This window comes from Lissotriton helveticus, chromosome 5_1 (genome assembly GCF_964261635.1).
Source record: "Lissotriton helveticus chromosome 5_1, aLisHel1.1, whole genome shotgun sequence".
Lineage (NCBI taxonomy): Eukaryota > Metazoa > Chordata > Amphibia > Caudata > Salamandridae > Lissotriton > Lissotriton helveticus.
Genome location: NC_136065.1, coordinates 154,883,155 through 154,898,454, shown reverse-complemented (window position 1 = coordinate 154,898,454; position 15,300 = coordinate 154,883,155). Strand labels below are relative to the sequence as shown.

The following is a 15,300-nucleotide window of genomic DNA, read 5'->3' as shown; positions in this document are numbered from 1 at the left end:
CAGGAGGTTCGAGATCCAATAGAAGCTCAAAAAATCTACTCCTGAAACCCCGTAGATTCCGGAAAGAGAAAACTTACAAGCGCTCCTTCTCAGGAATGGCACCCAGGATCTGGAATGCGCTCCCTCCTGAAACCAGGCGTATCTCCTCCACTGCACTCTTCAAGAAAGAGGTGAAAACCATCCTTCTGGCCAAGATCTCCTGAACCTTATAGGTGCTGGATCAGGGACTCTGCATTGCCTGTACCTGAACACCTCTGTAGTGGGATCAATGACTCGTGCCGTCTTATATTACTTGTTTACCGTACTGTATATTGATATGTTTTATGTATGTTATTATTTTCCTCTCATGTTTAGTGACTACTACATTGCTCCCATTACCTCTGTTCATTCCTACTGCCCCTACCCTGTCATTGTGAAGCGCTCTGATATCTGTAAGCATCTTGTTCGCGCTATATAAAACTTTGAATAAATAAATAAACCATGAAAACAAAAATTAAATGGGAGCTCTATGTGGCTCACAGGAGAGTGCGTCCTTCAATTTTTAAACCCTGTGATGAGAGTTCTAGAGACTGAAAAATCTTCCTAGAGCTTGTTACTTGCTTTGCAGATACAAAAGCCAGATGTTGTAAGGAGAAGACCCTGTTAACTAATCCCAAATTCCTTTTTGCAGGGTCCGCGAGGTCCTCAAGGCTCCCCAGGACCATCTGGAAAGCCAGGTCGCAGGGTAAGTGGTTCCACATTTCATATCCTGTCAAAATGGTATGCTGATCTTTGTGAAATATTTAATACATACAGTGATAGATATATGGTCTCTGTATCAATACACTTTTCCTAATGGCTCTTTGACTGTGTGCGTTGAGAGAAGACCAGTCCTGCTGTGATTTGGACTAATGCATCCCTTATCATCAAGTCAGATGTATAAACTGTGCAGCATGACATTCATGCTTACATGAAGAAAATCAAAATAAGGGAATACAAAACCACACCCATAACAATTTTCAAATGTCCATCTGTAATGTGTCTGTCTAATTATAATTGTTATGGGACGTAGGGCACATGTATATGTTTTGTACTTATATCCACAAAGCTCAACTCAGAGACTCAACAGCTGTGTATAAACTTATGACATATCGGATTACATTATTTTTTGATTAACATAATAATAATGACCGGTTTGGTTGATTGTCTGTCCTTATTGAATCCATGGAAACTAAATATCTCAATGGAGGTCAGTCTCTACTACTAGAGTGCCAACTTACAATAAATATTAAATCATAAAAAGTTTAGCCTATACCATGCCATAGTCTACTTCTTGTTATTGTAAGTTTAAAAGTGGTTTAATTACTCCTCTTAAAAAATATACCTGATTTTGTTTGTCTTTTTGACTATCTTGCAGCCTATCTTTTTCTTGTATTTGTTTACATGTCAGTCTGTATGTTTTCATTAAATCTTTGTTCTATGTATATAGCTATCATTCAGCAGGCACACTTCTAAAAGAGAATACAATTACACACAAGTCCACGTTGATCTGTTTGCTAAGCACAGTAGAAGTTCGCAATATGCAAATTAATTAGTAGGGTGTCAGTTCTAGTTGAGGGCTTAAAATCTCTTTTCTTGTCCACTGGATCATAACTGAGTCTATTCTTATTATTTATTTGAATAATAGCAATTAATGTGCCATTCATTAGGCCAAAGGTCATACTGTGATATTAAAAATGATGGTATAAGGAGTTATAATGTGTCACTACATTAGCTGTTCTCTTCTGGAAGAAGTGGACGTGCCAAACCAGGAGGACTTTTAGAGTAGGAAGGTCTTTAGTGATGAGCATGTACCATTCATCTAACCTTTATTTTCTTCTGTTTCAGGGCCGAGCAGGGAGTGATGGAGCCAGAGGAATGCCAGGCCAGACAGGACCAAAGGTATACTTGCACAATACATGCCAGATTTTCATTGAGGTAGCATCGTCCTTGGAAGTATGAGCAAGATCTCCAGGCATGATTTCTAAATATAGAGGCTGCAAAAATGCTCCAAAATAAGACCGTTTTTGGTCCAATAGGTATCCAAACTGCTGCCTTTGGAAACATACCTTTCATAATGATGTTCAATTTCAAATGTCCCTATATGGATATTGTACTACTTTGCCTCACTTTTTATCCTCATCTATTCAGTGAAAGATTCCTGAGAACAGCAATTACTAAGAAATACTAAGATCATTTAAATTTGTTGTTGGTTCCTCCAACCGACAAAGCTACAGTCTGACGTAGGTCCTTTAAAGACTAAAAAAAGTAGTGAAATTGCCCCCTATAAAAGCACTGAACAGTCATTATTTAGATCCAGTGTCCAGTGTCAACCTCCCTATATTACAGAAGCAATGACTTTGCCAGCAGTCATCCATTTTCATGCGGTCTTAATACTGACTTCAGTTCTTGTCTAGGCATTGCCAATTTAAACAACGCAGGTTACTGAGATACAAGAAGTCCGTGATCTGGCCACGGGCTGTGGTTAGAGCTTATGTCTCCATTTTCCATTGTGGACAACTCAAGCACTAAAACACATTTCCTCCTGTTTTTGATCTCAGTAATGAAATTTTAACCACATCTTCTAACTAATGCTAATTAGTTTTAGTGTTGTTGACATCCTCCATTGATAGTTGGCATTAATGGACATGTGTATTATGAATGACTTTTCAATAACCACATACCCTACTTCAGAACACCTCTTCTTTGCAGAATGTTATGTTTTAAATGGCAATATCTCCAATATGTTGTTTACATTTGGTTTGTTCTTTCTCTTAAATGTTCCTTTACTCACGTTGCTTTTAAGTGCTAAGATGCCTATTGTAAATTGATAACAAAAAATAAAAAATGTCAGGCTCCCTAATATAAAGATTACAAATGCTTATTCTTTTTGGAATAGTGAGAAGGATCAAATGCCATGTTAAGGCTCATCCATCAAATAAAGTCAAGTGCAGCTTGACACAATGAATGACTTTTATCAATTTGTTTTTCACCCACCCACCACTCCGCCAATTCCCACAGCAGTAATCAATCTTTGGACTTGATTGCTTCAAACAATTATATTGACTAGAAGTTTTTGTGCAGTCCTGCTCTGATCACATCATGAATCCTAACTTGAAGATTTGACTTTGTGGATTATCCACATGGGAGCTACTGCAGGCTTTTCACATATGAAGATTTAATGACATTATAAAAGCATGTATTCTTGAAACCTTAAAAATGGCGGATAGCACATTAAAAAGAGCTATGCGTAACTTTAATAAAAGCCTGGCTGCGGTAGTGCTAGGTGGACTATTAAAGGTTAAAGAGGAACCTGCATTTTGCGAGTTGTCATGCAGAATATTGTTCTAAAGAAAGGGTGTCCAACAATGGACCTCTAGGGTAGAATCCATGTAAAATAACAAGATATCTTTCTATGGTACATTTACCAAATATGATTGCAAGTGGAACCTCGAATTATACAGTCCTTCAGGAACTACATTGGATTCTCCTCTTCTATAGCATTTTTATTTTAGGGAGAAAGAGTTTAAATCTTGTTATGGCATCTAACCCCCATTTAAAGACAGAGGATAGCACTAACATTTTGTTTCCGTGTCTGATATATTAATTTCAGGTGTAAAACACCAACAAAACACAGCTAAGCTTACGAGCTAGTCATTTGATAGCCATCTAAAATTAATATACAAATTCCCACCATTGACATATTTGATAACTGTGTATATAAACTGTGCATGGTGCTCAGTTACTCGTCCTATATGAAAGGGTTATGCTTTATTTTCATAGAAGTGGTGAAGAAACAATTACTCGATAATCACTTTGATCCATTTTTTTCTTCCTTAGGGCGACCGAGGTTTTGATGGGCTAGCAGGATTGCCTGGTGAAAAGGGACATCGTGTAAGTACTTTCAGTTATGCAATGTACTCAACAACTATAACATTATGCTATCAGATTCCTACATTTCAGTTTCGTGGAGCTCCCTGCAGGCAAAGCCTGTAACATGCTGTATACAACATTTTAGACAGTATAGAGTATCTGGATCTAATGTACTTTTTTATTCAAATGTTTATTTGAAGAGAGTACTCTATGAGGGTATCAGTGCACTTTGCTTACAACAGGATGAAGTAGATACACTTTAAAAATACATAGAAAAATATAACGACCAAATACGTTGTGGATGAAGAGAATATGCAGTAGAGTTGAAGGGATAAAAGAGAGGGCATAGAAGAGATATTTGATATGGATCCTTAGTTGAATATACATTAATGTCTAGAGGAGAGAAGTCTTAGATTAGTGATTGTTTCAAGAGAAAAGTAAAAAAAATTCTGAAGGAAAGTTACTGGGAATACTGGAGACTTTTTGAAACTTACTGACTTGCGATTGTTCAGATCATGTTGTATGAGAATGAGTTGACGGGTGAAAATGGAAAACGCATCTGTCTACCTTGCAATACCTCTTTCCCCTCATCCAACCACCACTGGACCTGTGAACTTTAATTGTCAAAGGATAACCACAAGAGTAACTGTCTAGCATGTGCAGCATTTTGGTGCAAACATCTAATTTAAAAAGATGCATAGATAATGGGCACATTGTGCCCAAAGGACACAAATCCCCATTTGAGTCTCCTCAAGGGTTAATCAAAGAAGAAATGGAAGAATACACAAAATTCTGCATTTTTTAATAGAAAATAACTCACCTCCATTGATTGTTAGGCTGAAAGATGAATGGAGACCTCCTTCATATGGGACAGAGCATTATACTGCAGACCAATTCCGTTCCTGGAATCCAGACGAACTTATTTGCTCCCACATGACTCGACTCCTTAGTCACACAACAGGAACACCAACAGTTTCATCCACCTCCAAAAATCACATTGAGATCTGCGTGATCTTGAAAAATTGATCAACTTTGAGAGTCAGTATTCTTTGAAAAGAGTATTGACAGGAACACGCAGACTAGACTTAACTCGCAAAAAAGAATCAAGCTCCTTATGTAGATCAACCACAAAAGAAGAATCAAAGTCAAAATCTGTGCAAGTCCTTGTTTTGAAAGCAGGACCAGACACTATGACTGTCAGGATTCTCAGCCTAGAAACACTGAAAATAAAATAATCTGATTTGTGACTCATAAATAAGGATCCTGCTCAAGGGCACAATACAAAAAAAAACCAAAGTATTTTTTTCCTTAAAAATAAAAGAAGGCTAGTATAGACACTGATGTTTCCATTAAAGCTAGTGCACAGTTTGTTGTCAGACAACAATAAATACATATTAACAACACAATTGAGCAAGCACTATCATCTTCTCTACTGTCAATGTGTCATAAAAATAAAAATAGGGAACTAACTTTTGGGGAAACCATTGCAATTTTTCAATTCTAAAAAAAAAATAACAAGGATTCTTTTACCCTTTACCACTTCCACCTCAACAGGACACAGATTCAGAGGACAATTTACAGGATCACCTTGATGGAAAACAGGGGACAAATATCAGGGGATGTGAGACAAAGAAGCCTTGGATGCAGGCCTGTTTAAGGCATCACCTCCATCACCTACTATATTATTATCCAGCAAGCTGGTTTTTGGCATGACGTCATTATGCAGGTTAAAGGAAAGGGAAGGACTTTCTTATAGAGACCCACTCTCACAAAGAGAAAACATCTGTACCTCTCAATTTTGAAAACAGTTCTTACATCTACAAATGGATACTTCAAAGTTTGTCGAAAACTAAGATCATCACACTAAGGGTTGAAATAGGACGGATAGCTGGCTATGAAGACCCTGTTTACATCTGAGGCCATGTTCCATCAGACTCATAGGGCCTCATTTACAATCCCATTGCTCCACTGGTGCATCACTTTTTTTGATACATCAGCAGCACGATGGGCTTTCCCATATTTACAAGGCCCTACGTGACTTTTTATGGCCTTGTAAATATGGGCCCCTTTCCTGCATTACTCTGCGTGAAAGGGGTGTTCCATTGGTGTTGCTGTGGGTGTTCCCATGCAACATCCATGGAACTTTATGTATTCCCAGATTTATAACATTTTGTAAAACTGGGAATGCATCAGGTGACTAATAAGGTTCTACCCAACCAGATAGTGAGAAATAATTTTAATTATTGAGTGCTTTCAACTGTGTATCAAATCAAAACTGTGCCACACAACCATCCATCTTGAAATCACCAACAAAGACCAGTATGCACCAACTACCACTTCTACTAGAACAAGTGCAAAGAGGAAGTTCCCCTCTCTGAAAGAGTAAAAGGAGTGTTATTATGATACCAACTGAGGACAGAACACTACAGACCCTGGATTTAAGGCTCCTGAACAAACACATAAGGGCTTAGCATGTTACAATGACAAGAATGCAAGAGCTTATTCCACCATTACCGGACAGAGACTTCATAGATACATTCCATCTAAAGGACACTTATTTCCATATTCCGATGTATCCAGATATCAACTAAATCAAAGATTCATGATAAGTGGTGCGCATCATCTGTTCAAATCTCTGCCCTTCAGCATATAGTCTGAATCTAGAGTTTACCAAATGTCCTGTGGTGGAGACTGCATATATTCATACACTCGGGATGTGCATCCATACCCATGTGAATGACTGAGGAGAGTACAACGCAGAAATTCCAAAGTCACACATATGAAATAACATAATTGTTGCACAGTCTGTACTTTTTTTTCACAGCGGCATCAATGTGGGGAAAGCGTATTCAATAACACTGAGAGTTGTTGCATTTCAGAATGTGACTCATATTGACAAGATGTTACAGCATCTGAAAGAGGGAAAGATGATAGAGCTGCAGGGATTGATGATGTCTAACCTTGTGTTGGTGGACATGGACTTCAGGTATTGTCTTACTCAAAATACTCATGAAGTGATCTAGTGTTGTTACTGCCAAGAAAGGAACACAATTACAGTTGACCATCTGTACAGCCTCATTACGTCAGGGTTTGCGGTGCATACAAGAGGGTAGGCAGTACAGAGATAGTTGACTATACCACACACTGTCCAACACATCAACCTATTGTAGTTGACAACCACCATGTACGACAAACAAAAAAGGAGGCACTCACCCCTTCCTGCTGTCCAAGATGGCACAGTAGATTCGGCATTGGGCTCAAACTCCTCATGCAACCTCCTAGCAGAGCACCAGTAGGGAGTCAACTAACTGTGCAGATCCGAAAACATGAGGAGACCTATGTTTGGGAACTGAACCCAAGGGCAAAATTTACTAAGGACTTGCCTTGTCCTTACATGATGGAAGTCATCACAAGGCAACGCAGCAGGCCCTTAAATTGGATTTGCAAAGCCTTGCGTGAATTTGTAAAGAAATGTAACAGAATGCAGTGACTTGAACTATTAAGTTTACATTTTGTTGTGGTAGGCGTCCCATGGGTGGAACATGAGCATTCCCATGAATCCATCTGTGACATTTGACGTATCCCAAATTAGCAGTAAATGTGGGATTGTGCTAAAATAGTGTGTCTTCCACAGAGAGGGGTAATGCAGAGAAATATATGTTTTTCTCCGTGTTATTTGCTTTTTTCATATGTGCTTCATTCTGCAGCACACCTAGAATGAGTAATATGCCTCTAAGGATTGTTTTGGTCCTACCCATAATGCAGGCACCCGTGTACCATGGTGCAAGGTTGCCTGAGTTTGCGCGAGGCAGCCACAAGTGTGCCAGTGCAAGAAGAGAGCTGAAGTGTGCGATATCATTGTAAATTTGGGGCAGTTCAGCTCTCTCCCTTTCACACAGCACAGGGCAGCACAGCAACTTGCCTTGTTGCTCTGCATTGTGTGAAATCTTAGCACATATGCCTCTTTGTGTCCTAGAAGGGCACTAATGGAATCTTCTCTTCTTGGAAGGGGTCCTAAGTGGACCCTTTCCCCTTTGCACAATAGCTACTGCCCCAACTTGAGAGTTGGTAACACATTCATTGTTCGCCATCACAACTGCTGCTGTAACCATTGATACATTCCTTTCAACTCAGAAAGAATCACAAAAGTCCTTTTAATAGCTGGAAAAAATCTGCCTCTTAAAAAGGCTTTTGTCAATAAAGCAAAGACCTTCTGCATTTATGTAAACCCTGTATTTGCAAATTAAAGAGTTTGTGATTGCAAAAGGGTGTTGTACATCTGGCCTAAAGTACCTTCAAATGATTGTTTTTTAGTCCCATCTGCACAAAAAATGCTTTTTAATTTGGGGACCACTGAAAAGGAGCTCCATTTTGAGACGGTCACTTGCCCACAATAGTAGTTGGTTACATAACGGAGTGTTCACAAACCAAATAATTTCAGTGATATAACTGCTGGAGACCTGATGAATTGATGCAGTGTAGTTCTTAATTGGTGCAGTCATTGCAAACTGTAGGCACCAACACTCATTTATGGGGACCAAGGCTGATTTTTTAATCCCACACTGTGATCCAGAGCATGTGAAACACAGACACTCCAGGAAGAAGGAGAAAGGGAAAGATAGGTGGACTGGACAAAGAGATGAAAAAGAACCTTCAAAAGTGAGATAAAGGTACAGGACGTTCAGAGTGGTGAGAGAAGGAACTTAAGGTGGAATCAAGGCTAGGCAGCCCTGGTAATTAGCATCTTCGCCATTGATCAGCACAGGCGGTTGACTCCAAAAACCTTTATTTCTTTTTGAAATTCACCAAAGAGCAGGTGTCACACATAGACAGATTCTTCTGGCTTCAACCTGGGTTAGGAGCCTGTCCTCCTCCCCATCACATTCTCTCTGCTTTTAACTTTCAGAAGTTGTTGTTTTCTCACTGTGCACAGAACAGTTCAGCGCCTGGGTACCCTCACGGGGGATTAGCCATGCTCTACAAATTCACATAACATAACAACCTAGGATTAAAACCTGGGCACCTTCTGGTGAGGTCGAGCTGTGGAGGAAGGAACTCTACCTTCCAGAATCTCACAGCCGGAAACACTAGCACATGTTGGAGTTATTTTCCCGTGATAGAAGCACCCAAAAGAAAATCCTACTTTAGAACTAATTTGAGAACGTTTTTGCTGGGGACACTGAAGTGTGTGAAACTTGGGATTTATTATTACTGGAAGGATGCCACACGACTGCCCAATAAGGTATATGAAACATGTGTGACATTCTATTATCTCATTCACTTTTGTAAAAAGTCCTTTTGAAGTAATAATGTGTTCGAGGCATATGGGCTGCAGATGGTACATTTATGAATAGATCGCCATCTGGTGTTGGGCTCGGATGATTGCACTTTGTTTTTCTTCTGGAGAAGTCTTTGTCGTCATAGGTGACTCCTCCTCTCGGTGTTAGTGCGCATGGGCATCGGCTCCATCCTTAGATTGTTTTTTTCCGCCATCGGGTTCGGATGAGGATCGAAGCGCTCCGGACCGACTTCAACAAAGAAGGTTATAACCGGCGCGTATTCCTTTCCAAATCGACGGTATCGTTATCGAACGCGACTTCACTCCATACCGACGCGATTCGAAGGACGACGACTACGAGAAACTCGACGTAGTCCAGCCCGGGGTCCATGGAAAGGACTCCATTCAAAAAATGTCCAACGTGTGGTGCTAAGTTCCCACACAAGGACCTACACGAGGTGTGCAACCTCTGCTTGTCCCCTGAACACGAATCCAGGGACTGTGAGGCCTGTGCAGCGTTCTCGTCAAAGTCGACGATTAGAAACCGTCGAGCCCGAAGACACGAGGTATCGAGAATGCAGTCACAAGCAATCCCGGAGCTGTTCGAGGACCAGCAACCAGAAGAGGAGGAAGAAGAGGCCGACGAGGCGGGGTCAGAAGCGGACGAGTCCGACGTCGAGGAGATCGACGTCCAACAAACCGTGAGTGACGACGTCCCTTTACCGAAAAACAGACCCCGCACGGTGTCGACCCCGCCCTCGAGCCCGGTCAGACAACCGAAAAAAGTTTCCAACGCCCCGCCTTCGAGCCCGGCAACGAAACAGAAACCGAAACACTCGGTCCCCCATCATAGTGGTTCCGGTTCCGATAAACCAACCACATCGACACCGAAGCACCAGGTCAAGGAAAGCTCGAAGTCGAAGCAGTCCATGTCGACACCGAAGCACGCTTCGGCGCCGAAAACACCCTCGACACCGGGGACATCTTCGATACCGAAGAAATCGGATCCGAACAAAACTTCGGCACCGAAAACACAAATGGACATTTCAAAGAAAAGACACCTTTCGGAACCGAAAACTGCGGTACCGACACAGGAACACGGAACGGATCCTAAACAAAAGACTTTGTTTATTGACCCAAAGACGGGCAAGGTAGTCACAGAGCTACCTAAAAAGAGGAAACATGAACATTTGGACGACAAGGCTCATCCAAAGAAGAGAACAATGGGGACGAATACAACTCCTCCCCCTTCTCCCAAACCTCACACACCATCTTCGCCTATTCCTCACAATAGGCCAGATATTCCTCCCACACGTCCATCTACACCTACAACAGATGGAGAAAGTGACACAGGGGAGGGGGGACACCCTGGGGATGATGAGGACACAATCCCAGAGGAGGCAGACCCATGGGAGGAGTATAATGTGGGATCAGGTAATGATACCGACCTTGAGTCATATCCCTCAAAACCTTCACCTCCTGATGACAATACTGGGTTTGCACAACTCATTACTAGAGCAGCAACATTTCATAAGGTAGACCTACATACAGAACCTCTAGTACAGGACTTCTTATTAGAGACACTACCTACTGCACAAAGAACATCAGGAACACTACCAATGCTAAAAGGCCTTCTCAGTCATACATCAGAGATATTCAAAGACCCAGTGAGGGCTAGGGTATTGAACCCAAGAATTGATAAAAAATATAGGGCAGCTCCAAAAGACCCAATATACATTAAGGGACAAATTCCTCTAGACTCACTAGTGGTCACAAACGCTCGCAAGAGAGCAAACTCTTTATCTACGGGAGAAGCGCCACCTCCTGACAAAGAGTCTAAACTAATAGATGCCTCTGGCAAGAGAGTAGCATCTCAAGCGGCAAACAGTTGGCGCATAGCTAATACGCAAGCACTACTTGCAAGGTATGACAGAGCGCATTATGATGAATTAGAAACACTCATCAAACATCTCCCTAAAGAACATCAAAAGAGAGCTGATCAACTTATACAAGAAGGGAAGTTAATTACTAACACTTCAATAAAGTGCGCCCTAGACGCGGCAGAAACTGCGGCAAGGTCGACAAATACAAGCATCATGCTAAGGAGACATGCATGGCTCAGAGTGTCAGGATTCAAACAAGAGGTACAAACCTCGTTACTTAATCAACCTTTTGATGGGAAAACACTTTTTGGCACAGGGACAGATGAGGCCCTAGAAAAAATGAAAAAGGATACAGAAACGGCTAAATCAATGGGAGCATTGCAGCAGCCGACACAAAGAGGTTCCTTTCGTAGATCCACCTATAGAGGAGGATCCAAAAGTACAGGTACAAACCAACAGCAAACCTCTTTTACACCTACATCACCCAGAGGTAATTCTAGAGGTGGATACAGGGGTAACAACAACAAGGGTAGAGGTCGCAGAAACAACAACAACCGCAACTCTCCAACCCCAAAACAGTGACTTCATAGAGCTTCCCCCAGACCATATAACACCGGTAGGGGGACGCCTATCACAGTTCCTACCTGTCTGGGAAAACATCACATCAGACAAGTGGGTAAGACAAATTATCCAACATGGTTATTGCCTAGAACTCACAGCTACCCCACCAAACATCCCCCCCAAACAGCGTCCAATGAAACAAGATCACCTGACACTGTTAAAACAGGAAGTAATATCACTGCTAGAAAAGCATGCCATAGAGAAGGTTCCACATCACCAACAGGGAACAGGAGTATACTCCCTATACTTCCTAATCCCCAAAAAAGACGGGTCTCTAAGGCCAATACTGGACCTAAGACCTCTCAACGCATACATAAATTCGGAACATTTCCACATGGTCACGCTCCAACAAGTACTTCCTTTACTGAAGAAAGGGGACTTTCTTTCTACACTGGATCTAAAAGACGCTTACTTTCATATCCCTATTCACAAAGCCCACAGGAAATACCTCAGGTTTGTGGTAGAAGGACAGCATTATCAGTTCAAAGTCCTCCCATTTGGTGTCACGACGGCACCAAGGGTGTTCACAAAATGCCTGGCAGTGGTAGCAGCTCACCTAAGAAGACAACAAATTCATGTCTTCCCATACTTGGACGACTGGCTAATAAAAGCCAGGTCGCAAGAGGAGTGTCTGCAACACACACAAAAGACAATTCAGCTACTACACCAGCTAGGGTTCACGGTGAACTACACAAAGTCACACCTACAACCAAACAAAGTTCAACAATATCTGGGGGCTACCATAGACACAGAAAAAGCCAAAGTGTACCCCAACCCAATAAGAGTCCAAGCAATGCTTACAATCATTCAGAGATTTCAGCCACAACACTCACTAACAGCAAGAGTGTTCATGCAGCTACTAGGTATGATGTCATCCTGCATACTGCTAATACCATATGCAAAACTACAAATGCGTCCGCTACAAGAATGCTTAGCGACACAGTGGAATCAGGCTCAAGGACAGATTACGGATCTGGTGTTGGTAGACGACCGCACACACCGCTCTCTGAAGTGGTGGAACAGAACAAACATTACCAAGGGGCGGTCGTTCCTAGAGCCAATTCCACAGGTGACAATAACAGCAGACGCATCGCTCACCGGATGGGGAGCACATATGGACAAATACACAGTACAAGGAAGGTGGAGTGTGCAGGAAAAAACACTGCACATCAACTATCTAGAACTACTGGCAGTGTTTCTAGCATTGAAAGCCTTTCAGATACATGTTATCCACAAAGCAGTCCTGATCAGAACAGACAACATGACAGCAATGTATTATATTCAAAAACAGGGGGGGACGCACTCTCTCCAATTATCCAGACTAGCACAGGAGATTTGGAGATGGGCCATTCCTCAAAACATCTATCTGTTAGCCGAACACCTACCAGGAGTTCAAAACCAGATAGCAGACATCTTAAGCAGACAGTCGGAACAAATACACGAATGGGAACTGCACCAACAAATACTGCAGCCATTCTTCCAAAGATGGGGACAACCAGAGATAGACCTATTTGCCACTCATCAGAACGCAAAATGCCAAAGCTTCGCGTCCAGGTACCCACATCACCTGTCGCAGGGCAATGCGTTATGGATAAATTGGTCCAACAAATTTGCATACGCTTTTCCCCCTCTCCCACTAATCCCATTAGTGGTCAGGAAACTGCAACAACATTCAATGACCATGATACTAGTAGCACCCACGTGGGCAAGACAGCCGTGGTTCACCACGCTCCTGCAACTCTCACAAGTGCCACATCAAAAGCTAAGAATTCTACCCATGCACCTTACACAGAACCATGGAGAGATAATGCACCCAGATCCAACTCAATTGAACTTAGCGATCTGGCTCCTGAAATCCTAGAATTTGGGTACTTAGATCTCCCCCCAAATTGCATGGAAATAATCAAACAAGCGAGACGTCCAACCACCAGAGCATGCTATGCAGCTAAGTGGAAGAGGTTTGCTATACACTGCACTAATAACAATATCAACCCTCTAGACGTATCAACAAGGGAGATTATTTGCTACTTGTTACACTTACAGCAATGTAATCTAGCGTACACATCTATCAGAGTACATCTAGCAGCTATAGCAGCATACCTACAAAATAGGCAGCGCATATCACTGTTCAGAGTACCAGCGATAAAAGCATTCATGGAAGGGCTGAAAAGAGTCATTCCACCAAGATTACCACCTACCCCAGTCTGGAACCTCAACGTAGTACTCACCAGACTAATGGGGCCACCCTTCGAACCTATGCATAGGTGCGAAATACAATTCCTTACATGGAAGGTGGCATTCCTTATAGCCATTACCTCACTCAGAAGAGTAAGCGAGTTACAGGCATTAACAATACAAGAACCATTCCTACAGATACACCAGAATAAAGTGGTTCTTAGAACAAACCCAAAGTTCTTGCCTAAAGTAATTTCAGCATTCCACATCAATCAGCCAGTGGAATTACCAGTCTTCTTTCCAAAGCCACAGACGGTGGCAGAAAGGGCTCTACATACACTAGATGTTAAAAGAGCCATTTCATACTACATAGAAAGAACACAAGACTTCAGGAAAACTAAACAACTATTTGTAGCATTTTCCCCAACACATAAGGGCAATCCTATCTCTAAAGCAGGCATCGCAAGATGGATTGTAAGATGTATACAAATATGTTACATTAAAGCAAAGAGAACATTAAATGTTCCTCCTAGAGCTCATTCCACAAGAAAACTAGGAGCATCTATGGCATTCTTAGGGAACATTCCCCTAGATGACATATGTAGAGCAGCAACTTGGTCTACACCACATACATTCACAAAGCACTACTGTGTTGATGTACAGGCTGCACAACAAGCCAGAGTGGGCCAAGCTGTATTAAAAACTCTATTTCAGACAGTTGCGACAGACACTGGTGACCACCGCTAGGGAGGTAACTGCTGTACAATCTATTCATAAATGTACCATCTGCAGCCCATATGCCTCGAACGGAATATGCTACTTACCAGTATGCATCTGTTCTTGGCATAGAGGGCTGCAGAGTGGTACATGCCCTCCCTGCCTCCCCGGAAACCTGTGTCTGTCCCAACATTATCTTATTTAGATACATTTACATGGGCATATCTTTATGTACTACACTACACTACTCCATCTAACCCTACTATGGCAAAACAATCTAAGGATGGAGCCGATGCCCATGCGCACTAACACCGAGAGGAGGAGTCACCTATGACGACAAAGACTTCTCCAGAAGAAAAACAAAGTGCAATCATCCGAGCCCAACACCAGATGGCGATCTATTCATAAATGTACCACTCTGCAGCCCTCTATGCCAAGAACAGATGCATACTGGTAAGTAGCATATTCCTAACATCCACCTCTCCAGGATGAATGTAATATTTTATTTTTAATTATATACATATTGCATTCAAAATTGATAAAAACCGATCTAGGCGTTTATACTGCGAAAAAGTGCAACACAATACCAGGCAAATTAGCAGAACAACTAGGTTTTCAGAAATTTGTGGATAGAGAGTAGCAACTGCTTGTTCTAGCTGCACAGGGGTGATCAATGCATTCCAGAGTCTGGCTCCCAGGACAGAACATCTCCAATCACTGCATTTGCATTTTTTT

The 15,300-nt window shown here is 41.8% G+C and overlaps 1 protein-coding gene across 2 annotated transcripts in view; it reads left to right on the top strand.

Moving 5' to 3' along the window:
• COL5A1 (collagen type V alpha 1 chain) overlaps nt 1-15,300 on the top strand; it is a 523,191-nt gene that overhangs the window by 333,506 nt on the left and 174,385 nt on the right. For both annotated transcript variants that reach the window (XM_078641937.1, XM_078641938.1), the window contains exons 16-18: nt 671-724; nt 1,867-1,920; nt 3,859-3,912. In XM_078641937.1, coding sequence (XP_078498063.1) covers nt 671-724; nt 1,867-1,920; nt 3,859-3,912 — 162 coding nt within the window. The remainder of the gene's footprint in view (nt 1-670; nt 725-1,866; nt 1,921-3,858; nt 3,913-15,300) is intronic.